Source organism: Durio zibethinus, chromosome 13, assembly GCF_047325235.1.
Source record: "Durio zibethinus cultivar Kanyao isolate XHJ-2024 chromosome 13, ASM4732523v1, whole genome shotgun sequence".
Classification (NCBI taxonomy): Eukaryota; Viridiplantae; Streptophyta; class Magnoliopsida; order Malvales; family Malvaceae; genus Durio; species Durio zibethinus.
The window spans coordinates 26087719-26111354 of record NC_143174.1 but is presented as its reverse complement, the minus strand read 5'-3'; the positions used below and the strand labels follow the sequence as shown (position 1 = coordinate 26111354).

At 33.7% G+C, this 23636-nt stretch overlaps 3 protein-coding genes across 8 annotated transcripts; 2 read left to right on the top strand and 1 right to left on the bottom strand.

Annotated features, from left to right (window-relative positions):
- The first annotated feature begins 1238 nt into the window (after positions 1 to 1238).
- On the top strand, positions 1239 to 11344 carry LOC111303477 (CLEC16A-like protein). Of its 4 annotated transcripts, none has more exons than XM_022899771.2 (21): positions 1239 to 1581; positions 2348 to 2399; positions 2505 to 2581; positions 2663 to 2796; positions 2906 to 3002; positions 3140 to 3197; positions 3362 to 3470; positions 3591 to 3714; positions 3799 to 3985; positions 4140 to 4465; positions 4834 to 4922; positions 4997 to 5067; positions 5446 to 5556; positions 6350 to 6415; positions 7859 to 7996; positions 8566 to 8671; positions 8747 to 8818; positions 8935 to 8990; positions 9311 to 9470; positions 9643 to 9809; positions 10428 to 11344. In XM_022899771.2, the coding sequence occupies exons 1-21, from the start codon at positions 1529 to 1531 to the stop codon at positions 10680 to 10682; spliced, it is 2508 nt and encodes an 835-aa protein (XP_022755506.1). In that variant the 5' UTR covers positions 1239 to 1528; the 3' UTR covers positions 10683 to 11344. The 4 variants fall into 4 exon arrangements, with proteins under 4 accessions (XP_022755506.1, XP_089598512.1, XP_089598513.1 ...); XM_089742386.1 differs by having other exon boundaries at positions 5422 to 5556; XM_089742387.1 differs by having other exon boundaries at positions 2341 to 2399.
- Positions 11345 to 11484: 140 nt separating this feature from the next.
- On the top strand, positions 11485 to 16572 carry LOC111303475 (RNA polymerase II C-terminal domain phosphatase-like 4). Of its 2 annotated transcripts, XM_022899769.2 has the most exons (9): positions 11485 to 12349; positions 12471 to 12667; positions 13144 to 13229; positions 13856 to 13971; positions 14218 to 14398; positions 14898 to 15187; positions 15516 to 15701; positions 15789 to 15827; positions 16009 to 16572. In XM_022899769.2, exons 2-9 carry the CDS (start codon positions 12471 to 12473, stop codon positions 16318 to 16320), a joined length of 1407 nt encoding a protein of 468 aa, XP_022755504.1. In that variant the 5' UTR covers positions 11485 to 12349; the 3' UTR covers positions 16321 to 16572. The 2 variants fall into 2 exon arrangements, with proteins under 2 accessions (XP_022755504.1, XP_022755503.1); XM_022899768.2 differs by lacking the exon at positions 11485 to 12349 and having other exon boundaries at positions 12358 to 12667.
- Positions 16573 to 17916: 1344 nt separating this feature from the next.
- LOC111303474 (Clp amino terminal domain-containing protein) lies at positions 17917 to 22569 on the bottom strand. Of its 2 annotated transcripts, XM_089742385.1 has the most exons (4): positions 20987 to 22569; positions 19734 to 19944; positions 19303 to 19618; positions 17917 to 19212 (listed from the first exon to the last, which is right to left on the bottom strand). In XM_089742385.1, the coding sequence occupies exons 1-4, from the start codon at positions 22252 to 22254 to the stop codon at positions 18041 to 18043; spliced, it is 2967 nt and encodes a 988-aa protein (XP_089598511.1). In that variant the 5' UTR covers positions 22255 to 22569; the 3' UTR covers positions 17917 to 18040. The 2 variants fall into 2 exon arrangements, with proteins under 2 accessions (XP_089598511.1, XP_022755502.2); XM_022899767.2 differs by having other exon boundaries at positions 17917 to 19618.
- Positions 22570 to 23636: the final 1067 nt, after the last annotated feature.

Genomic DNA, 23636 nt, shown 5'->3' with positions numbered 1-23636 from the left:
TTTTAACCTCAGCTCAACATATCTTAAATGGTCAAATTCTGCCGCAAATCCGTCTACTCTAATAAATCTTTCTATTATAATTTATTTAATTTAATTTTTATATTACTTTAATTTAATAAATTTAATGTAATCACCAATTTTGTTTTTTTTTTTTTATTAAATATGTTGATATAGTATTTAATTAATTGGTATGTCCGTTAACTAAAATGATCTGATATTTTGATCAGATAGATTTTAAAAAAAAATTAATGTGAATTAAATAATATGACATGATTTTTTATCCACGTCATTTTTACACTTTAAATTTTTTTGAATTAATTCGAAATAAAAAAATTCCCAAAATTCAAGATATCAAACCAAGAATTCATTAAAACAGACGGTAACCATTCAAACCTAAATTTCGTCATTGACCACCGTTCATCGACATTAGAATGCCACCAAAATTTATTCGGAAACTCCTCTACAGATCTTTCGTTGTAAATTTCTTCAGAAATCTTTAATTTTTTTACAAAAAATTTAAAAGAAACCAAGTCTTAAAAATCTAAATTTATCGTTGCTGTCACCTCTAATGAGCTTAAGTTTTCACCTTTGAGATTTAAAAGATTTTTCCTAAAACCCCTTAAACCCGAAACTCTCAAATCCTAGTTTCCCAAATCCTAGCCAGTCACAATAATCATAATCAGCAAGATGATATGAGGTTTATCGGTTCAAGTTCTAGAGATGGTTTCTTTGGAAAGCCTGCAAATATTCCACAGCAACAACAAATGATCCAAGACGGATGTCCGGAAAAAGCTGTAAATCTACATCATCAAGGGCAGTTTCCACTCATGAGTTCAAATTATTTCTTTACTAATTGTAAGTCTTATATGTTGTATAAAAAATACAATAATAATTTGTTATTATTACTTTTAAAAAAAAAAAAAGCAATCAAAGTAAAAAGAAAATCTAAAATTTGTTCAATATCGGCAAAGCGTTTGAAATAAACAAAAAAAAAAAAAATCAAAAAGGAAAAATAAAAAGAAATGATAACGGACTGGTCAAGCGGAGCTTGAGTTAGGCTCCGCGCGCTTTCTTTTTTGGGCTTCAATTATAAACTTAAGAATCAAAAGAAACCCAATTGAGTCTTGGGCCTGGGCCAACCAATCGTAAATCAGACCGATGCCAGCTCGACCTCCATCAAAGGCTGTCCCGGCATCTCTAGCAAAATTAAAATGAAAAAAAAAAAAAAGAAGAACTCTGAAGTAATAATAATATCAAGCCACCTGCATATCTTCAATTTTATTCCACTTCTCGGCAAGGAATTACAAGAATAGAAGTGTTTTTTCTTGATTTTCTAACTCAAATTCTCTTCGATCGGGATCCCTTGAAGTTACTTTGATCAAAAGTTGAGGAAATTGAAGCAAATTTTATTGTTTTTTTTTTTTTTGGGGGGGGGGGGGGCGGGGCTATGAAATTAGTGGGAATGACTTGTACGGCGGAGCAAGAATGAATTGTGGTGAGCCAAATTCTGAAGTTTGAGGTACCAATCATGTGGTTTTCCTTTTGGAGATCCAGAGATCGATTCTCCTTAGACGAACTCAGGTTTTCTCTTTTTCTTTTCTTTTCTTTTCTTAATCATTTAATTTATACCCATTCTTTAGTAATTTTTGGGATTTAATTATCTAATCGTTCTCAACAATTTAACTTCATCTAGTAGATAAATTTGAGCTTAGTTTGGGCAATTTCTCATGAATTCTGTAGTGAAACTTATTTGAAGAAATTGATAGTAATGATTCGATCTTTTTTATATTATGCTTCTTTTGGTTGTTGTTTTGCTACTTTTTTTCTTACAAAAGAATTTAAATTCGGGGACTAAAAAAGATTAAAAAGTGCGTTTCCTTGATATAGATCAAAATTTTTGCTATTTGCTCCTTTTTTTTCTTAATCAAATATGTTTATTTTTCTTTTTTAAATTGCCTTTGATTTTTACAGTAATTTTAAAGGAAACAAAAAGCAATGTAGTGAAATTGACAACCAAACAGAGAATTAAATGTGGCATGTTACATCAATCCTAATCGCAATGATTCTAATGTCGTTTTTATTTCTTTTCTATTGGTAAGAGTCAGATAGCTTCGATGATAGTGAAAAGGTTGCCTTGAAATTCCTTGAACAAGCATGTAATATTTCTGATTGAATCTCAGCTCTTGAATCCCTTAAATGAATAGTTATTAGAACTTTGTAACTAATAAATATGGATGTTTATAAGACAAGGTTAGAAGAGCAGCTTGATTGCTCTGGAAATGTGGGCTGCAGTTTTGTATCTTTGAAATTGTGCTTTTAGATTAATCGTTTGTTTCCTAGCGTGCAGATATTTAACAGACCAGCTGCAGAAAGTTCAAATTGTTAATGAAGTTAATAAGGTAATAAATATTTTTGTTAACCCCCTCATACTTTCTACTATTGTTGTTACTGCAGTTGTAGTTTACCATCTATTGTCTGCCCTCATATTTTTATTCGTCATGAAGGATTTTGTTATTGAGGCTTTGAGATCTATTGCGGAGTTGTTGACATATGGTGACCAGCATGACTCGTCTTTTTTTGAGTGAGGCTTCTTGATGCTTTAATACCTACTTGATTCACCTTTCTGGTTTCAGTGCATCTATCTAATACATTCTCCCTGCAGGTTTTTCATGGAGAAGCAAGTCATGGGAGAGTTCATACGTATACTGAATGTTAGCAAAACTGTGACTGTTTCTCTTCAGTTACTTCAAACAATAAGCATTTTGATCCAAAACCTAAAAAGTGAACATGCCATTTGTAAGTTGGTTGTTGAAGAAGGAACTAAATTTCACTGGTCCTTAGTCCTTGTAGTTGATTCTAACACTGATGGATGATTTTATTGATCTTCCTTGTGAAAAATTTGCAGACTATATGTTCAGTAATGAACATGTTAACTACCTAATAACTTATTCATTTGACTTCCGCAATGAAGAGCTACTTTCTTACTATATATCATTCTTAAGGTTTGTTTTCTCTTCTTTTAGTACTCCTCATCACTATAAGTGACTTCTGTATGTTCATTTTGTTAATTTCCTAACCTCTAAGTCTTGAAAACTATTTATTAACAATGGTATTTCAATTGCATGTTGTGTTTGTGAAGAGCAATAAGTGGAAAGTTAAACAAGAATACAGTTTCTCTGCTTGTAAAGACTCAGGATGTAAGTTTTTCTCTTTTGTATATATAGAATATGTTGCCCTGTAAAATGTGCTTTATTTATTTATTTATTTATATTTTAGCCCCCATTAAAAACTGCTGTCTCTCTTTCTTTTTCTCTCTGCATTTCTCATTTGATGTGACTTCTACTTTTCATTTGTTTTCTAGGAAGAAGTAGTTTCTTTCCCATTGTATGTTGAGGCTGTACGGTTTGCTTTTCATGAAGAAAGCATGGTTCGCACTGCAGTGCGTGCGCTAACACTGAATGTTTATCATGGTGGGTTTCTATTTTTTTATTTTTGTTCCTTTTCTTTTCTTTTCCTATTTTTTCCATTCTAAATACATTTATCTGTTAGTGCAAAGAATTTTGTATTCTAATGCATCTTTTTGGGTTCAGTTGGAGATGATTTTGTCAATAAATTCGTAACTAGTGCCCCTCATTCTGATTATTTTTCAAACTTGGTCTCATTTTTCCGGGAGCAGTGCATCAATTTAAGCAAATTGGTTTCTGAATGTCCAAAGTAAGTATCTGAGTAACAATCTTATTGTGAAAACAACAGAATGCCTTTTATTTCCTAACATGTATGGTTTTGTGACTAAGACAGAAACCCATGCTCAGAGTCAGTCTCTGCAATACTTGCTACTGTGGATGAAATTGAGGACAATCTTTACTATTTTAGTGATGTTATCTCTGCTGGGATTCCTGTTGTTGGGAGGTTAATAACAGACAACATTTTGCAGCTTTTGATAATTCCTTTGCTGTTTCCGGCTCTTCAAATAGATGCTGACAGTGTATGAAACTTTCTCTTTTTCTTCATTCTGGGTGTTTAATGAACCAAAAAAAAAAATTCTGGATGTAGGGGTATTTTTGTGATTTAAAAGTTGACATTTGATTTATGTTGATGCTGTCTGTTCTTCTTTAATTTTTGTTACCCTCCTAATATAGAACGTGAAGATTGGTGCAGTCACTTCTTTGTATCTACTTTGTTGCATCCTGCACATTGTGAAAATCAGGGATCTGGCAAACACCATTGCTGTAGCTCTTTTATATCCGCTAGAGGCCTTTGCTGCAAAGTCTGAAACTAAACTCAATGGCTTTGTTTCTGGAAATGATTGTGCACTTGAAAATGAAGAACCAGACATTTATAGTGTTACCTCAGTGAATGCTGGACAATTATGTCTTGATATACCAAACAAGGCTAGTTCTTCACAAGTTCAACCTGAAGACATTATCACAAAAAAGAAATTTTCCCATTCACATTTGCCTTTGAGGTAAAATATTTTCATTAATTACAGCCAATTCCTCATGAATAAAGGTCTTCTATTCCTGCTCTGTTTTCTATCACTATTAAACATTTATTAAGTAACATTATATCAAGAGTGATTAATTACCATCCAAAAGTTAAAATATTTGTTGTTTCTTGTTATAGTTTTTTTATGTAAGTCTTTTGTTGTTTCTGGATTTTTTTTGTTAAAAGGATAAAATATGTTTACATTTTGAACTTAGTCTTAATGTAGATGACAACTATTAGCAGGTTGTTCTTGTGCTGCCTTCTTTGTTGGTACTTAGATTATTTTTCTTAACTGTTTATGTGTTGTATATAGTCTAATTGTGAACTTCGCATGCATACTATGTGTAGGGAGACTTTGCTTTCATATGTCACTGATGGAGATGATGTACAAGCTCTGGGCTCCTTGAGTGTGTTGGCTACATTGTTGCAAACAAAGGGTAATAATGGTGAAGTTCTTATCAATACATTTGTTTTCTATTGCTAGTTTCTTATGGAATATTTATATTTGTAGAATTGGATGAATCAATGCTAGATGTTCTTGGCATTCTTCCTCAACGCAAACAACACAAAAAACTCTTGCTGGTAAGTTTTAATGTTAGTCATTATCTTCAGTGGGAATAGTGGGGTTTTTGCATCTCATTACTAAAAGATTGCCTATTTTCCTTAGATTTTTTTCATGAAAACTCATAGGTGACTGTATGGTTAAATAGTCCTCAAGGATGGTCAGATGGTCCAATAATGTCTCATTTGCTTTGACAGCATAACCAGATGCAAGTGTTTTGAAAAAAAAAAAAGTTTCATGAAGATTAATTTGATACCTATCAATGGATGTCTAAAAGTAAAATAAAAAACTTGGCAGCATATTTCTTTGTTATTCTGTGCCTAATTGCTTTTTTAGGAAATTCTTCCACCTTTATCTAATTGATTGAACTGTAGAACTTTTGCGTTGAATTTGGGCAGCAAGCTTTGGTTGGTGAGGACTCAGGTGAAGAGCAGCTTTTCTCTTCTGAAAGTGGCTTTCTAAGAGATGGTGTTTGTAGTGAGCTTGATGGATATCTGCAAAAGTTGAAGGTATTGTTCTTTTGTTCCTGCTCTCTCTCTCTCTCTCTTTACCCCCTAAATGAAAGTAAAAAGAAAGAGTGCAAAAAAAAAAAAAAAGGTAGATAAAGAGAACAATTTTCTTTCTTAATGTTTGTTAATTCGTTTAGATTGGTTCATGCAAAGAACAGTTTCTATGTTGGTTTGTTTGATACCTCATCAAGAGTGTGAATTGATAAAAGTTATCCTCTTTGGTAGCCCAGGCTAGGGTCATGGTGGGCTTTTGTTTGATCTAAGAGAAATTTTTCTTGGTAGTTCATTAGTTGTTGGTTTACTACTTTATGAATTTCGTTTAATCTTGGTATAGCCATGTAGGTGGTATTGTGGGCTTTTTTTTATGTATTATCTTAATAAGCTTGATTGTGATCTATTGGGTCTAGTTAATTATTAAGGACTTTATATGTTTTACTTTATCTTAGTTAAGTTTTTTTTTATGCAGCATGGGAAGGAAAACTAGAGTAGGGAGAAAGTGGAGAAAAGACGGAGAACATGGATAAAATAGTGGGAAAGAGTACAGAGAAGAGAAAGGGTGAACAATAAGGAGATAGAAAAACTATAAAAAAATGACTGAAATAAATCTCTAAATTATTTAATTCTATCTGTATAACCCTCTCCCGCATCATCTACATTCTTGGAGAAAACCTTGAGTTTGGATTTAGTTCATTCACAGCTGCTCATTGCTCTATATTCCTGAGGGGAAAGAATTTATGTTTTTAACCAAAGTTTTTATTTTTGTGTAATTTCCTTTTCCTTCAATGTTCAACAGGAACAATATGGAGTGTCTTGTTCTGTCGCAGAAGCAGGAGCAAGCCCTTGTATACATAGAAACCAGGTATTATTATATATGATTTGCATTTTTGAAAATTAAAAAGTAGGAATTGGCTCTCCTTTTTTTTTTTTTTTTTTTTTTTTTTTTGGGCCAGAGGAATCAGCTCTCTAAGTGAGAAAAAAAAAGTTGCACTTCCTTTTCGGCTGAGTAATAAGTTTTGTTAAAAGAGAAACTGACGTAGAGGAGAAGAATCAGTGGGACAATCCATCAAGTCTTTATTGGCAGAAAACAAGCTTATAGCTCCAGACTTTACTGTGGTCTATGATAAAAGAATATATGCTAAGATTGAAAGCAAAATAAAAATATTGAGAGATAATGTTCACTTTACTAAATTCAGGGCTCCAAATTGACCACCCTACATATTTTTGTTATACTCTAACCCCGTTTTTGGTGCAATTTTATCATTACTTCTATGAAAAAGATAATAATTAATTAATTTTCTGAAGAAAAATAAAATAATAATTAATTTTCAAATGCCAACTAAGGATAATAGCAATGATTAAATAAACGTAGAAATAATTTTTTTTTTTTCCCAAAGAAATGCTAACAAGGCTACCAAGTTTTTTTATAAATATTATTTTATATTTGTACAAAAATTTATAAATATTTATGTATTTTAACATTAAAATGTATAAACATTTTTGAGGAAAATATAAAAAAATGTTCATTTTTTCCCTTCCTTTCTGGCATGTCACTTTTTATTGTTTAATTTAATTCAACATATCAATTTGTTTATTTAAAAAAAAAAAAAAAACCAGGTCCTCACTTAATGGTCAACATCCATTTTTTAATGGTAGTGGTACCATTGCACCCCAAAAAATGTTAAGCTGTAAATATGGATCCCCTAATTTAGCAGAGTCATAAATTTGACCATTATCCTATTTATTAATGAAAAATTAGATATAAATAATAAATAGATTGTTAGATTTAAAAAGAAATCTCTGAATCAAAAGCTTCTTTTAAATATATATATATATATGGTAAAAGTTAACTAATAAATGTATTAATTGTATCATCAACTTAACCACTCAAAAAGATTAACAGTAACAATTTTTCTAAAAAAAATTATTTTGAGTATTTATATTCCAAACAATCACAATTAAGATTTACACTTTCTAAACTATTAAGCAACCAATGTATTCATTAGAGTGTTGTTCCAAAAAAATTTCATTAATCCATCAATATAATTGCATAAAGTTACATGGTTACTAACTAATAATATAAAAATGATGATTTAATTGGATGAAAAAAAAAAAAAACATATTATGCATGAAGTATTACTTCAGAATTCCTAAAACCATCACCACCTTGACCATCCATATTTTTACTTTAAATAATATTTGTTGAGTGAAAAAATAATAACATAAGAGAAAAAAGTCAAAAAGTGCAAATTTCTTTCAGCATTATATAAAAATCATAATAATTTTGAAGTGCAATTTATTGTAGGTACTTGATGCGTTGGTCAATCTTCTTTGCCGGTCAAATATATCCGCAGAAACTTTGTGGGATGGTGGTTGGCTTTTGCGCCAATTGCTTCCTTATAGTGAGGCCGAGTTCAAAAGCCATCATCTTAAATTGATGAAGGTGAGTGATATCTCTCTGAATATACAAGATATACTAGGAATCGTATTGCAGCCTCAAATTTAAGAAATGCTATTATGATAGTCTGATTTATATTAAACTTCCATGACATTATTAATGAATGGTAATTATTACTTATCATCATGATTACAGCTTTGGGTTGAGAAGTAAATACTGGAATAATTTAAAATCCTACATTTCACTTTAAAGTTCCTTTTGGTTAATCCTTTTCATTTCTTCCTAAATTTGATGCTTTTGTCTCCTTATCCAGAACTCATGAGATAAAAATGTTACCTCTCCGTATTTTAATAGGTAGGATGAGGCTGTTGATTGATATGGTAGCCAAAAGCATTTGGTTATCTAATCTTGGAATACATGATAATTTAAATGTCAAATTCCCTGATACTACATTGAGACCCACTATATGTAATAGAATAATTACTAAGTAACTAATAGCATGTTAAAAAATGATTCTAGTGAACATTTCTTAGTATGTTTTTTTTTTTTTAAATTTATAATAGTAAAATTTCTTTTGGTGATGAGCTATTAGTGAACATTCTTATTATGTGCAGGATTCATATAGGAACTGCACAAGCATTCTTCTGCAGGAGACTAAAGGAATCTGGCCTGATCTACTTATAACAGTGCTTTGTGATGAGTGGAAAAAATGCAAAAGAGGTATTCTTCTAAGAAGTTAATGCTGTAAATAGTGATTTTGGTTGTTAAGTTTTTGACTAGCGCTGTTTATTGTAGCTATTGAGGCTTCATCCCCTAGAAAGGAGCCCAAGTGCATACTATTGCCATTTCAGAAATTGAATTCTGAAGGTAGGATTGACTACTGTTCAAAAATTGGATGGTGTTGAACCTATTTTTGTGCTCTTTGTTTCTTTTCTTTTTCCTTGAATGTGGAATATTCATTGATTTACCTCTTGCATGTACAGATATTCCTGCTGAATCATCCTTTGCTGCTGGTGAGAGGATGAATGAACTTCTAAAGGTTTGTATATATTCTCTTTTTCTCTGTATCTTTTATTTTGATACAATAAATCAAATTACATTGTAACAATGTGAATCCTATGGCATGCATGATGTTTAATGTTAGAGTCTGCTACCTTAAATGGCCTTTTCTTTTGCTTTCCTCCTCAGTTGGTCTAAACATGTATACACCTGAATAATTAGATAGGGAAGAAAACAAGAACTTTGCATTAATATTTTTCAGCACAATATTTAATAGTGCACTTTTTTTTCCCCTTTGTAGTGCTTTTATAGCATTCTAATTGCATTAGGTTTCTAATATTTCTAACCTTTCTATCTTAGGTATTTGTACTTCTTCATCAACTTCAAATTTTCTCCCTCGGTAGGGCTCTGCCTGAGCAGCCTCCTATTCTTCCCCCAATTGATATCCCAGAAATATCCCGTGCCAGGACAGCTGGTCTGGATGTTTCAGGTCCAAAGCCAGGCACTGAAATAAGACTTGGTCAGTTCTGTCTCTTGTACTACTGGCTTATAAGTAATTGTGTGTGTGTGTGTGTGTGTTGCACGTGTTTTCCTTGTTCAATTGCCTTCAATTCTTTACAGATACTTTCTTACATGTTCTAATTACACAATCAATATTTCTTATTCCCTGACTCTGGTAACTGCTATTGCAGTTCATGCACTGCCTTGTAGGATTGCTTTTGAGAGGGGCAAGGAACGTCATTTCTGCTTTCTAGCAGTTTCTATGGGCACATTGGGATGGGTTCTCCTTGCTGAAGAGTTACCCTTGAAGCAGCATTATGGAGTTGTACGTGTTACTGCACCTTTGGCTGGTACAAATGTAAGCTCAGCTATATTTTCTGTTGTGTATTTCTTACTAAATGCTGTAGAACTTGTGTGCACTTGATTGAATGCTTTTGCATGTGCCATTTATTCTTCATTTTAGTTCCTATCTGATATAACAGCCTTGGTTTTTAGCATAATTAGTGAGGGTGGGAACTGGGAAGGATTTAAGCTTGGTTTTGTTATATCTTATATTCAAGTCTAGAGCTGGCAACAGCTCCCTAGCACAAAAGACCTGCCTAACCTGACCAAACCAAACCAAAACTGAAAAATAACCAAACTTGACTTAGACCTGAATCAACCTGTACCATAACGGGAGGCTGACCTCAATTTGAAAGTAGCTTAAAACTTAGATTGAGCATAATATGTATTATTTCCTCATTTTAAATTTTAATTAAATTAAAAAACTTACCTGGATTTGAATTAACCTAAAAAAGTCAACAACCAAAACTTGAGTGATTTGAAACCTGAAGTAGTCCAAACTCTTTTTTTTTGGTTTAGGGTTGAATATTATGAGGTTGAATACCATGTCATTCTTACCTTTTTTTTTTTTTTTACCTGTGATTGGGCTAATGTCTTCAAAAGTAATGAGTTGTTTCTTGTCCTTTATCTTCAGCCTAGAATTGATGATAAGCATTCAAGATGGCTACACTTACGGATTCGTCCTTCAACATTACCCTTTTTGGATCCTCCTAAATCCGGCACGTTTGGGAAAATGAGGATAAAAACTCTTGTTGATGGGAGATGGACCTTAGCTTTCAGGGATGATGAATCCTGCAAAACTGCTTTATCTATGATTATTGAGGAGATTAATCTACAAAGCAGTGAAGTCGAAAGAAGACTAAAACCAGTTCTTGACCTTGAACTGTAGATTCTTCAAAGCTTTCTCTATATCCTTGAGTACTTATTCAAATTCTACCTTTTACTAAATCATAGTTAGCTTTATGCTTTTCAGGTGAGAGTTTGCTGTCTTTACTCCCTTTTTATATATATGCTCCTAAGGCGACCCTAGATATACCCTCAAATGTAAATTAGCTCCCCACATTTAGTGTCATTCTTGGTATACTAGCTATCCCATGTCTGATTTGTTAGTTTATTATTGGCCTTGTCTTTTCATAATTTGGCCCCTTTTTTTTGTTTTGTGTTTTTGTTTCTGGTCATTTTTAAGCGGCTTCCTAGCTTAGGCATTTTCTCCCCCTAATTTTGTAAGTTATGTAACATCATTGTACATTTCTTTTGAAATCACCTCAGCAGCATGTTGATTTTATTTGGAAAAATTACAACAGAATAGTTTGCTCGGTGCTTGCCGCAGAGCTTACTATCATAAAGTATTGATAAAGCTGTGGAACAATTTGAATGCCAGCATTCGTTGCTCTGTACAGAGGAAACCCTTAGTTATGCATCATCATCATCAACATTTGTTCAACATTTGTTAAGACCTCATTTTGATTTTTGGCTTTCAGATGTACACAGATTTTTACATTCACCTATATATTTTCCTTGGAATATGAAGGATATGATATTTTGTTGGAATTTCTAGGGGAAGTCTTGTTGTATGATTTAACCGATGTAGAAGAAGAAAAAAAAAATCATAGGTTAGACGCTTTCAAGATTGAAACCATCTCAAGGATAATCATGTTTTTCATTATGGTTTAAATGGATTTTTAAAATGTTACTTTTAAGATACAATGCTTAGTCGAGTAGAATTAATATTGCATTTCAAGATTCCCTTGATAAGAGTATTTGACTTTAGAAGAGATTGTTTGTAAAAGGTTTATTAGCACGTGTTAGTAAAAATATATGCATAAACCTAAACCACGAGGCCGGGGTGAACATGGTTTGGAAGGACAGTCTTGAAACCAGGATTGTAGGCCCTTCGTATGGGATTGATTTTAAAAACAATGATTGTGGACCATTATATAAGATTGCGAATTGATCATAAATTTCACAAATTTTCTAAAAAATAAAAAAATTATAATGACATGTAACTTTCCAATCTCAATAGTAACAGAAAAAAAATTATTTATGATAAACATATAACTAGATTGGAAACCTATTTTTATGATATTATCTTAGCATATATATATAATGAAAATTTTATTTTTAATATACTATTAAATTGATCTCTCTAGTCAATCTATTAATATAAATACATTTTCTAATGAATAGATAAAAAATTAAACAAATAAAAAGTATATTGTTTATGTATATGCCGAGGGCAACGGAGGGCCGGGGAAGGCACCTTAAAGGTTTTTAACTCTTCCCTCGCTTATTAGGCCCCACTACTAATTAAGAGCCCAACCCTTCGAGTCTCTCCGTTCCCGATTTATTATTCTTTTATTTATTTATTTATTTTTTGAAATAAAAAACCTGCCCCAAAACAAAATTCGGTTGTGCCAAACACAAAGCGAACTAGGGAGAGGGGAGAGTTACTGGGGGCCTTGAGATTGGGGCACTCAAAAACCAACAGTTACAGTTTCAGTGATTTTTGTCAAGAATTACTTTATCTCATTTATTTTCCCTTTTCCATTGCTTAAGGTATGAATTACATCGATCTCCCCTATGTTGGATAAATTTATTCGTGCTTTAAAAAAAAAATTTCTTCTTTACGTGAATGTTTGAATTAAGGAGCTTTTTATTTGGCTCTGTAATTTTGCAGATGAGTTTCGTAACTGATTCCCCAATACACTCGTCTAGCAGCGATGACTTTGCCGCATTGCTTGATGCTGAGCTGGAAGTCGGTTCTTCAGGTTCGTCACCCGATGAACAAGACGATGAAGATGAAGAAGCTGATGTTGATGCTAATAATAATGATGACGATGATGATGATAATGATGACGACCTTGACAGTCGGAGGTGCGTTTTCTAGAAATATTAAACTTCTAATTTTGTTTGAGTTATCAGAGTCACTAATTTTTCTAGGAACATTAGCTTTTGTTACATGAAAGTCTGCTAGTTTTGAGCTCCATGACTTTTTCAAAGGATGCACAGAGCATAGGCTTTTCCTTGGTTGAGTTCCTATAAATTTATGATATGGGTTTTGATTGAATCCTCCTTATATAGATAGATGGATAGATACATAGATAGATATCAGTTAATATACTAAAATAAATTCATGGAAATATTAAAAGATATTTTTTATTTTGTTCTGACAGCTACTATGGTAATGAATTATGTGGCTATTTGGTTGTGTTCTTGATAGAATTGAGGATTGATAATCTTAGCATCTTATTGATTATATCATTGAAATTTGAATTGAACTTGCTGCCTCTGTTCCTTTTTGTTTATAAAATTCACTGGTTAAAGTAAGCGACTTTAAATTTAACTTGCAGGAACAAAAGGTGCAGGACTGAGAAGTTGGAAGACCTAGAAGAACCTGAAGGGTCTACTTCTCAGGGTTTGATAGAAGAAAAGATAGGTAAAGTTCTTTAATTGGTTGGCTGCCCTCTAGTTTATTTGGAATTTGGATCCCTTCCACACCCCGAACTTCAGCACAATTAACTACTTGGTGACATGCCCAGAAGTGTCTCATGCTACCAACGGCTTCTGGGAGATACAACACGAAAGCAATTTATAGGCTGGAACTAGTATATTCTTATATTTTAATCTAGCACTATTGGTAAATGCTCAAATAGGGTGTGTCTTTTTTAGATGGATCGTCATACTAAAGCTTTCTAAGTTTTAAAGCCTCAATTGCCTTTATCTGTTAAGCTTCATGGAAGTTGCTTGTGAATGATTCTGTCTAAATGACGTGTGGATCATCCAGGCATGCTTTCTCTTGGATAGTTTCTTTTCTTTTTTCAGAAACTACTGTTGCCTAAAAGAAAAAGGTTTTTGTGCAAAGTATAAATATTTGTGTCCACAGATGCAACAACACATTTCCACTGATGAAGTTGCATATGTCATCCCATATCACTTTGAAATTTCTGTTACAAATTAAAACTAGAAAAAGGTTTACATACGTACGCTGCATATATCTAGCATTTAAGTCTAATTTCAGTTATGCTTTACTTTCTATGCTAATTTCTCATTTTATAAATGCAGAGGTATCCTTGAAGGAGGATATTTGTACACATCCAGGTTCTTTTGGACAAATGTGCATCCTTTGTGGGCAAAGGTTGGATGATGAATCTGGTGTAACATTTGGGTATATACATAAGGTATTCACTCTTTGAAATGATAGCATGTGGAATCATCTCTTCCATCTGTCACTATTTCTCTACTTTATAATTTTTTATGTGTTGAGTCATGATGTGTTTCTGATTAGCTATTATCAGTCACACAAAAGTTTTTCTTTGGAATTTGAGGCATTTATTTCCCATCATACAAATGAGAATAGGAATATTTAGCTGTACTCTTTTTTGATTGTCTCTAGACTAAGATGTGGGGAACAATTGTACTTGCAGGGTTTAAGGCTTGGTAATGATGAAATTATTCGATTACGCAGCACAGACATGAAAAATTTGTTACGTCATAAGAAGCTTTACTTAGTTCTTGATTTAGACCACACACTGCTCAATTCTACTCAACTCATGCACCTAACACCTGAGGAAGAATATTTGAAAGGCCAATCTGATTCTCTTCATGGTATGTTTTGTTAAACTGTTTAACTTCTTCTGCCTTCCATGCTGTGTCAGTGTAATTGTTTGTATTCCAATGCTGTATGTTTCTGGGTGAGATGCCATTTTCGTTTTCAGGCCAGTAGCTTTATTATGTCAGCTGCTTGCTTGTGTTAGATATTATTTGCAAATAACCTAATGCTTCAGAGCATGATTTGGTGAGTTTAAACATAAATCAACTAGGTCTATGAATGCAAAATATGTTGGTATGTTTTGACTGACATTTTTTGTTTGTAAATGGTGCATCATTTTTCATGCAATATAAGTTATGCTGGTCAGTTTCTGTTTACTTATGATTTTTGGTGTTTGAAATCCTTAATGAGTTTCAAGTTTTGCTTTTGACTCTACTTGGTCCTCATGCGTTGTCTATCTTCTTTTTTCTTCTTCCTTTATATATATATATATCATTTCGCCTGGCTAGTTTAATGGATTTACAGTCTTTGTACTTTCTGGGCTTCTATGGACAGATGTTTCAAAAGGCAGCCTGTTCATGTTGGATTTTATGCATATGATGACCAAATTGAGGCCCTTTGTTCATGCATTTCTCAAAGAAGCAAGTGAAATGTTTGAGATGTACATTTATACAATGGGTGATAGACCCTATGCATTAGAAATGGCTAAACTGCTAGATCCCAAAAGAGAGTATTTCAGTGGTAGAGTGATTTCAAGAGATGATGGCACCCAGAAGCACCAAAAGGGCCTTGATGTGGTCCTAGGGCAAGAGAGTGCTGTTGTGATCCTTGATGATACAGAAAATGTGAGTGCATTTTCAATAAGTTAACTTTGATATTTTACTAAGTTAGAAGCACATTTTGGTTAGTAATTAATTGTGATGTGTGAATTTTCCTTAATGTAATCATTTATTGATTTTCTCTTTTTTTTTTTTTAACAACCTTTACATAAATTAAAAATGGGTCAATGGTTGATGATAAATTCTTCGCTGAGAGTTAATATCTGTCCTAGGTATCAAAAGGAGAGTATGTGGTGTGGTATGTGGATGGAGGAACTTTGATAAAACACCAAAAGATTGGATCCATTTTTTTTCCTTAGAAGCTTGATGTATTTGTTGCCTTCTCATAATTTAGGCATGGATGAAGCATAAAGACAATTTGATACTGATGGAGAGATATCATTTCTTTGCTTTGAGTTGTCACCAATTTGGCTACAATTGCAAGTCTCTTTCTCAATTGAAGAATGATGAAAGTGAGTCTGATGGAGCACTCGCCTCTGTTCTTAAAGTACTGAGGCAAATCCACCATATTTTCTTTGATGTATGTATCATTTCTTATAAATACTTTTTATAAGTTGTGTTGCCTTGTGAGTCTTGCTTGATTTCATTTATTGGAAACTTCTTGCAGGAACTGGATTCCAATCTTGCTAGCAGAGATGTCAGGCAGGTATACATTTTGTTATGATATCCAGATTCAAAATATGCATGTTGATATTGTGAAATTTTAAAAATTTCACATTTAGATTCTTCGCCAGCCACCAAACTTTTTTATTGATTCAATATCATTTTGATTTTGGAGGATGCTAGTCGATTTGTTCAACTTGAGTTTTTCCTTTTTTGTTTTGCAGGTGCTGAAAACAGTTAGGAAGGAAGTGCTCAAGGGTTGCAAAATTGTTTTCAGCCGTGTCTTTCCTACTAAGTTCCAGGCAGATAGTCATCTTTTGTGGAAGATGGCAGAGCATTTGGGAGCTAGTTGCTCAACGGAAACTGATTCTTCAGTAACACATGTCGTTTCAACAGATTCTGGAACGGAGAAATCTCGCTGGGCAGTGAAAGAGAAGAAGCTTTTGGTCCATCCACGGTGGATAGAAGCTGCAAATTTCTTGTGGCAGAAGCAACCTGAAGAAAACTTTCCAGTTAGCCAAGCAAAGAATCAATGACATATTTTGATGGTGGCATTAAAAGTCTCCATTTTGGCTCGGGAGGATTTCCTGCCACTTTTAGGTATGTTAAACTGGTTCTCTGATTTTCTTCCTGCATCAGCACTACTTAGAAGTATTTGGATTGTCAGTTTATTGGTAGCAGAAATCATCTAGGGTGCGAAAATTTGTAAATTTGAGACTGGTGCTCTTGTTTTCTTAATGAAAATAAATTCAAGTAAGTTTAAAAAGCATGAAAATCAATTTTTATTCCATGATTATATATTTTTTAAAAAAAAGTAGGGCCAAACTTCTACTTTTCGACACCCATAACAATGAAAATTAAAAACATAAGGTAATGCTTATCATATTTTCCCTTTCCTAATATTAAAATTTTATCAAAATATTCCAGGAAGATTTGTTCTGATTGGAAAGGATATGCTAAGCCAATGTGTCATACTAATACTATTTTATTGATGTAGAAATAAAATATCCATCAATATTCCTCTATCGCAGATAAAAAGCTTTTCCTAATGCTCTAGGACACTAGACTGCTTTTTCTAAAGCAAATCAATGCTAAAACTTAATATTACTAGTTAATTAATTAGATTAAAAAAAGGGAAGAATTGTGTATTGTATGTATGACAGGAAGCCAGGTCCCACTTCAGCCCTTTGATGCAATCATATTTTTTTTCAACTCAAAATAATGGTGCAGAGTTTAGACAGTAATTTAATCTCAAATGAAAAAAAAAAAAAAACTGAAATTAGCTTGTAGTGGAGAAGGAGATTATATACATACATACATATATATATATATATATATTGTATTTTGCTTTTGTTCGACTCCTTTGAAATATTATTTAGGTATGATAAGGATTGCTCTCTTTGCCTTAGTTATGAAGACCAACATATGAATGGGCATTGATTACAGTCAAAAGAGTAGATGATGATCAATTAATAACACTAATCAAGATAATATTATCTTCAAAAAGTTTCCACCCCTATCTTAAAATATTTATTAAACTTTGCATGTTATAAAATTTCATGATATTTAAAATGAATTAACTTTTAATTATTAGTATTCTTGTATAAATAAAAAAAAAAAAAAAAGAACTTTTCAAGTTATCATTAATGTTGTTAATTAATTTAAACAATTTGTACCAATAATTGTTGGGATAGTTGATTAGGTCTTAATGAGTAAAAACATTCATCATTGTTTGCACAAATATAAGTTTTGTTTTTGGTTTTTGGTTTTTGTTTTTTTTTAAAACAAGTTGTCTTTGTTTGTGTTATTTTTAATAATATAACTTGTCATAAAAGGAGAAAAAGGCTGCTGTTGAATTAAATACACAAAAGCTTAATGATTAATTAATGTTGAAATTGAAAGGTTGTAAATTTCTCATGTAGTCATTAATGTTATTTATTTATCCTAGACATTACTTACTACATTGAATTATGCCAAGCCAATGCTTGTATGTTGTTATCTACTATCATTTAAATACGTTTTTTTTTGGGCCAATTATCATTTAAATACGTTAAAAGAATAAGAAAAGAAGGTATAAGAGGAATACAATAATGACAAAACCAATACGATATAAACAAAAAAAAAAAAAAAAGAAGAAAAAGCACTGAAAAATTAATTGAAACAAAGAAATAATACGTACTACAAAACACATCCTATGAAAGTGAGCAGTTACACAAATATTGTCAGGAATTTTACAGAACAAAATCCACCCCAATTTTATCCCATGAAAGAAACTTGGATTGTCTTGGGAAGGCAAGTCCCCTTGTATCCATTTTCCATTGCATTTTCAAGTATACCCCCATAACTTAATCTAATTTCATCTATACCCTCTTTCCCGCCAGTTTTAACAATTTGCAAGCCTCTTTGAAAAATGTGTTTTAGCCATTTGTCAAAAAGGCTGTTGAGAAAATAACTTGAACCAAATAAAACCCCCTCCAACACGCTCTCTTCAACGCTAAATCTAATCATATTTTCACCTCCAAAAGTTTCCTCCAGGGATCCCTTCATCTTGGACATGAAAAACTCTTTCATCTCCTTGTCCTGAGCTGCATTTTGGTTGAAAATGTAGCGGTTCTGGATCGATTCGAGGAACCCAATTTGGATATGCGGATCAGCTGTGGTCTCCCTAGTTAAGTCACTTGAAATGGGACTAAACTCTCCACTTCTTTCCCCACTTTCATCATCCTCATCAGCTTTCATGTTCAGATCAAGATTGTTGAAACTTGACTGCCTTGATAAATCTTTCTTGATGGTACCATTGTCAGCAGCAATGGAAGATGCATCTTCCTCATCAATTCTTGTAGTTTTGATCTTGTTTGAAACATCCCACTCGGCTTTTCTCTTGTTATCTGAGTTTGGTGTCCCAGAACTGCTACTTTTTTCATTGACATTCAGCTTCATCTCGATCACAGAATCCTGACTCTTTTTCCCATCTTCATAGCTCGAAGAAATGGATTTGGTTAAAATGAATATTGCTTGGCTAATACCTCCCTCCTTTTCTCTTGATTCTCCAAATGCTTCCGTTTCAAATCCATCAGCTAGGAGTTTTAGGAAGTGGGTATCAGCCAAATCAACATTTTCCACCAAAACTACAAACCTTGCGTTCCTCCTAAAGGCTCTTTCGAGTCTTTCATTACACGAGTTTACCTCACTATTTCTCATGTCCATGTGCAAGAGCAAATCAGCTGACCCCAAAACAGATTCTGCAACTGCACGTGCCAATCTTCTTTTTCCAATCACATCATTCCCCTGAATCAGCAACCAAGTCTCTTTTTTGGTGGACTTGGAATCCACCAGGGCCTCAGCTATTGAAGGAATAATCTCAGATTGCCAAGGCAGATTAGCTTGCAACAGCTTACACAATTCACTCGTCTCTTTTGCTGGTTTCCCTGAATTTGAAAACAGAGAATCACCAAGAGCAAGGGTGATCTTTACCTCTTTATCCTCACTGTTCTTAAGTGAATCCAAGTTTGGCTCACCTGATTGGTGCTTTTGAGTACCATTATCGAAATTGAACTCAATGGTACATGAGTTTTGCCTTCTGAATTTAGGCACCGAATTATTGGGGCTGTGGTTCAGCTTCGAACCAGAATCAGTAAAAGAGATAGAAGTTGAATCAGGGAAGCTGCTGCTTTGACAAGGCCACCAAGGGTATGATGAAGCATAAGGATAGCTTTTTCCAGCCAAGCTTTGGTCGTTATACATGGTGGATCTAAAATGGTTCTGATTATGCCTACCTTGGTGTAAACTATGGCATAGCCTGTTCCACTTTCTCCTCAATTCAAGCATTTCATCCTGCAAATTTAAATAAACGTCTAAGTTGATAATTCATGAGAAAAAAAAGACAAATGAAGGAATGACATTCTTTCAATATCGTTTTTAATGATTGGTTTTCCTTAAATTTTGATACCTTTTGGGTGGCGTTGTTACTATCATGAGGTTGCAGCCAAGGAGGCAAGAGCTTTTGCTGGCAAGACTTAAACGACTGTACATCTTTCTCATAATTTGAAGTGCATTCCGCACAGCAAGTAAGCTTTTCATGCTCTTCCTTGTTAGCAAATGGCTTCATTTCCAGGCCTTGAGATGGGTTCTCACCGAAGGTCATTCTTGAATCATGGACACTGCAAAATCACACAAATATCAAAATTATATCTTTGTAATTTATACTAGGATTATATAAACTGAATAGGCACCAGCAATTAGGCAACGATATACACTCCATAATGAAATACTCTATTGTAATATGAGAATTTGGATGTTATATATATATGACCTTCATATGAAGATTTATTACAGGATAAAAGCATAATCAAGAAAAGCTGTCAGTTATGTGAATTTGGTTAATCGGGTCAATCACTTTTCATTCAAATTAACCCAGAGGGTTGTATTCCAATTGAAGTTTTTCTAGTTTATTTATGTCTTTATTTCTTTTCTCTCTTTAAAAATAAGTTTAAGTAGCAAGTAGCAAGCTAAACAGCAAAATTGTTGGGAGGATCGATTCTTGGGTCATAATCTTTCTTATCAGCATAATTTACAGGAATTTAGGGAAAATAATGCTATAAAGGGCCGAGAAATATACAGTTAAAAGTCAAAGATCAAAACGTCCGAAAGAGAAAAGGGGATTTGAAATATATGAAGGCAGACACTATCAAGTTTAGCCGTATAAATTCAAGTTATAAAAAGGAGGTATAGTATAAATGAAGCTGTATCTCAAAGAAAAGCCGTTTATGTCTCTCTTTAAAAGAAAATTAAAAGAAAAAAAAAATCAAGCTTTAGTGTTCCTTCAAATGAATTAATATCGAAAAAAAAAAGCAAAAGGAAAAAACACCAACACATCGAAACATGGGAACGAAGGGAGACGGAGGAAGAAAACAAAAGCAACCTTGAAAACTTTTTCTTTTTTTCCTTTTCTTTCAACTTTATGCAAAGGCTATATCCTGACGAAGTATGGTAAAAATGCAAGGCAAGGACACCGCGATGCATATCTGTTTTACCAACTATACTTTTGCAGAATGATTTTGGCCTCATTCAGACCTTATGGACTGAGAACTTGAAGACGAAACAAGTAAAAGAACAAAAAACATCGCTTCAAGGAATATTAACCACATTAATGGAGGATTCATGTACATAATATATAAAAAGTTTGAAATGAAGAATGCAAACCTGGTAGCATGGAGGCTCAAAACAAGTCCTCCTGAGGGAACAGAAACAGCTTGAAGTGCCCATTGAGCCTCAAGAGGAGGTTGCCTCATTTGGCACCTCAGGTATGCTTGGTAACTTGCAGTGGCCACTAACCACACCTTTGCGTTTGAGAAATTATAGCGAGAGAGCAGCCTTCCTATTTCAGTTACTAGATGATCAATTGCACTATAACCAGGGATTTCTCCTTTGAGATTTTCTTCAGCAGCCCATCTTAAGTCTCCTGTATAGATAATGACACCCTCTCCCCCTGATGCAATAGAATCCACTCTTCTTTTCAGGTCAGTAAGATGCTTTTCAACATCCTCTTTTTTCATGAATCTCAGAGACAAAGGCGCAAAGTAAAATTTGACGAAATGAACGTGTTTCATTTCCTCAGGAACATCTCCTCTCTCTATCCTGGCCATCAGCTCTGAAACGAGACCTTCAGTTGTGGAGACACAGTCACCAACTATAACAGTGTTCTTTCTTCTTTTCCTCAGAAAAACCTCAAAAACCAACTTGATATCTTCCTTCACAGATGCTGAATCTGTGATGTAGTTGTTTGAGACTTTCTTTTGAGGGGAAAAGAAAAATGGGCTTTGCTCAGAAGAGTAGGTCAAGAAGTGGGTTTGCCAGAAACTGCTAGGGTTGACGATGTCTTTCTGAGTGTCAGTAGGAGAAGGAGAACACGGTGAAGAAAAGACCCCACCTGACGCACTATAACACTGAAAAACAGATGAATTTGAGGAGTCCTCTATGTTGTTCTTGACAATAGTGCTGGAGAAGCCAGCTTCTCTCATAACCCTACTAACGCTAGGGTCATCTAGAATGGATATGATAAGCTGTTCTAGCTCCACCTTAATAGTCAGGAGAGGCTGTTGTTGTTGTTGTTGCTCAATACAGCCCCTTCTCTGGTGGGCTTGTGCTCTTTTAAGTGCGGCAATCAGAGCGTTTGAGAGAGATGGTTGGACATGAAGGAGAGGACCTGGAGTTGTCGGTAGCCTGTTGAGAGCCACATTAAAGCAAAGTTCAAGAGCTCTACACTGAAGAGGATGTGAACTCTGGTGAGGCTGAGACTTGAGACAAGCCCTTCCCAAAAGACTAGCCCTTGAGCTTAGCAAAGTGGCAGCCACGTGGAGGGGAGTAACCTGAGCATGGCCTCTCCTCCTTGCCAAGCTGAGAGAGTGCTTCAATACTGAAGCAGCCTCTGCTGTGAGAGTTTGCTGAACCGTACAGACTCCTGAGCGCATCACTTGGCCAAAACCCACCCCCCACACCACCCCCTTTGTGAAAACTTCTGCTATTTCGAGGCCAAAATTCTTCTTCTCTACTTTCTTTTCTTATGCTTATCTCTCTAGCCTTAGCACCTCCCCACCCCTTTTGTTTCTCTTTGTAACGTAGAAGCTTTAAGAAAATAAAGCTGTTAGGCTTCCTCTTTCGTGCTCAAAAGAAAACTGCAGCTAGTGTGAGCTTAGATGACTTGAAATTAATGAAATCACACACCACTTCAAAGGAAAATAGACTCTGAGATTTTTGAAAGAAGAGCTTAGTAGAGTTTTAGAAACAATTACACGACAGACCAAACCTACTTTTCTTTATACTTGCTTGTGATTCATTTTCTTTTCCTTTTTTATTTTTTATTTATTTATTTCTCCTTTTTGGATTGAGAACAGCTTTTTTGCTTTTGATTTTCCACTTCCTTGCTTTCTCTCTCTTCAGTTTACAGTTACCCGCACCATCTTTTTATCACCCATAAATTTTTTTGTTCTCCTGATAATAAATTACTTTAATTACTAAAGAATGATTTTGTTATTAAAACACAAAGTGCTAGCTCTTATAATAATAATAATAATAATAATATTAATATTCACGATCACTTGTTGGGACCTGCAAATATATATATATATATATATGAATGTATGTATGTATATGGAGCAGTAAAACTTTCGTCTCACGGCATGATATGCACTTATCAGATAAATATTTTTATCCCAAGATATGAAAAGCTGCAAAAGAAGATCTCAATCTAAACCATCTTCCTTTTTCTATATTCATGTGTTGCACTTGTATATAATATATTCTATAAATACCATTTATAGTACAGCCATCCATGCCTAAAATAATATATATAGGACTAGCATCACATGCATGATTTCCTATATATAATACATAGAGTACTACAAAGCTTTTGGTTGTATATAAAAAGAAAAAGAAAAAGAAAAAGAGAGACCCAACCAACCTCAAAGAGAAGAGACTCACATTTCAAATTTAACAGAGGTTGCTTCCCTACCCTTTGAATGGACAGACAAAGGCAGCAGAAATTCAAAAAAAGTACTAAAGAGAAAAGATAGAGAAAGAAGGCAGACCACCAGAGTGTAGGTGATGTGGAGATGATATTTTCTTTTCTCTTTTCCTTTCTCATTACTATAATATTTATCATTTGTTGTGGTATTTAGTATACAAAGAAATAAGAAAGATTGTACATTAATTCATTAATGTGTTTATCTGGACGAGAGAGAGAGAGAGTAAAAAGAGAAAGCAAAGCAGGTTCAACTTTCACGCCAATCCTCGTAGAGAGACAGCATTTTATTCCCCAAGTACCCAAAAAGCAACCCTCTGTCTGCTATCCTAC

Bases quoted from the DNA above. Each gene is read 5' to 3' on its own strand.
- LOC111303475 (XM_022899768.2), top strand. From the start codon at position 12,426: ATGTTTGAATTAAGGAGCTTTTTATTTGGCTCTGTAATTTTGCAGATG. The intron at 12,668-13,143 runs GTGCGTTTTCTA...TTTAACTTGCAG, and splicing joins GACGACCTTGACAGTCGGAG to GAACAAAAGGTGCAGGACTG. The intron at 15,702-15,788 runs GTATGTATCATT...AACTTCTTGCAG, and splicing joins TCCACCATATTTTCTTTGAT to GAACTGGATTCCAATCTTGC.
- LOC111303477 (XM_089742386.1), top strand. From the start codon at position 1,529: ATGTGGTTTTCCTTTTGGAGATCCAGAGATCGATTCTCCTTAGACGAA. The intron at 3,003-3,139 runs GTTTGTTTTCTC...GTGTTTGTGAAG, and splicing joins TACTATATATCATTCTTAAG to AGCAATAAGTGGAAAGTTAA. The intron at 3,198-3,361 runs GTAAGTTTTTCT...TTTGTTTTCTAG, and splicing joins TGCTTGTAAAGACTCAGGAT to GAAGAAGTAGTTTCTTTCCC.
- LOC111303474 (XM_022899767.2), bottom strand. From the start codon at position 22,254: ATGCGCTCAGGAGTCTGTACGGTTCAGCAAACTCTCACAGCAGAGGCT. The intron at 19,945-20,986 runs GTTTGCATTCTT...GTGATTTTGCAG, and splicing joins TTGAGCCTCCATGCTACCAG to TGTCCATGATTCAAGAATGA. The intron at 19,619-19,733 runs GTATCAAAATTT...TTAAATTTGCAG, and splicing joins GTAACAACGCCACCCAAAAG to GATGAAATGCTTGAATTGAG.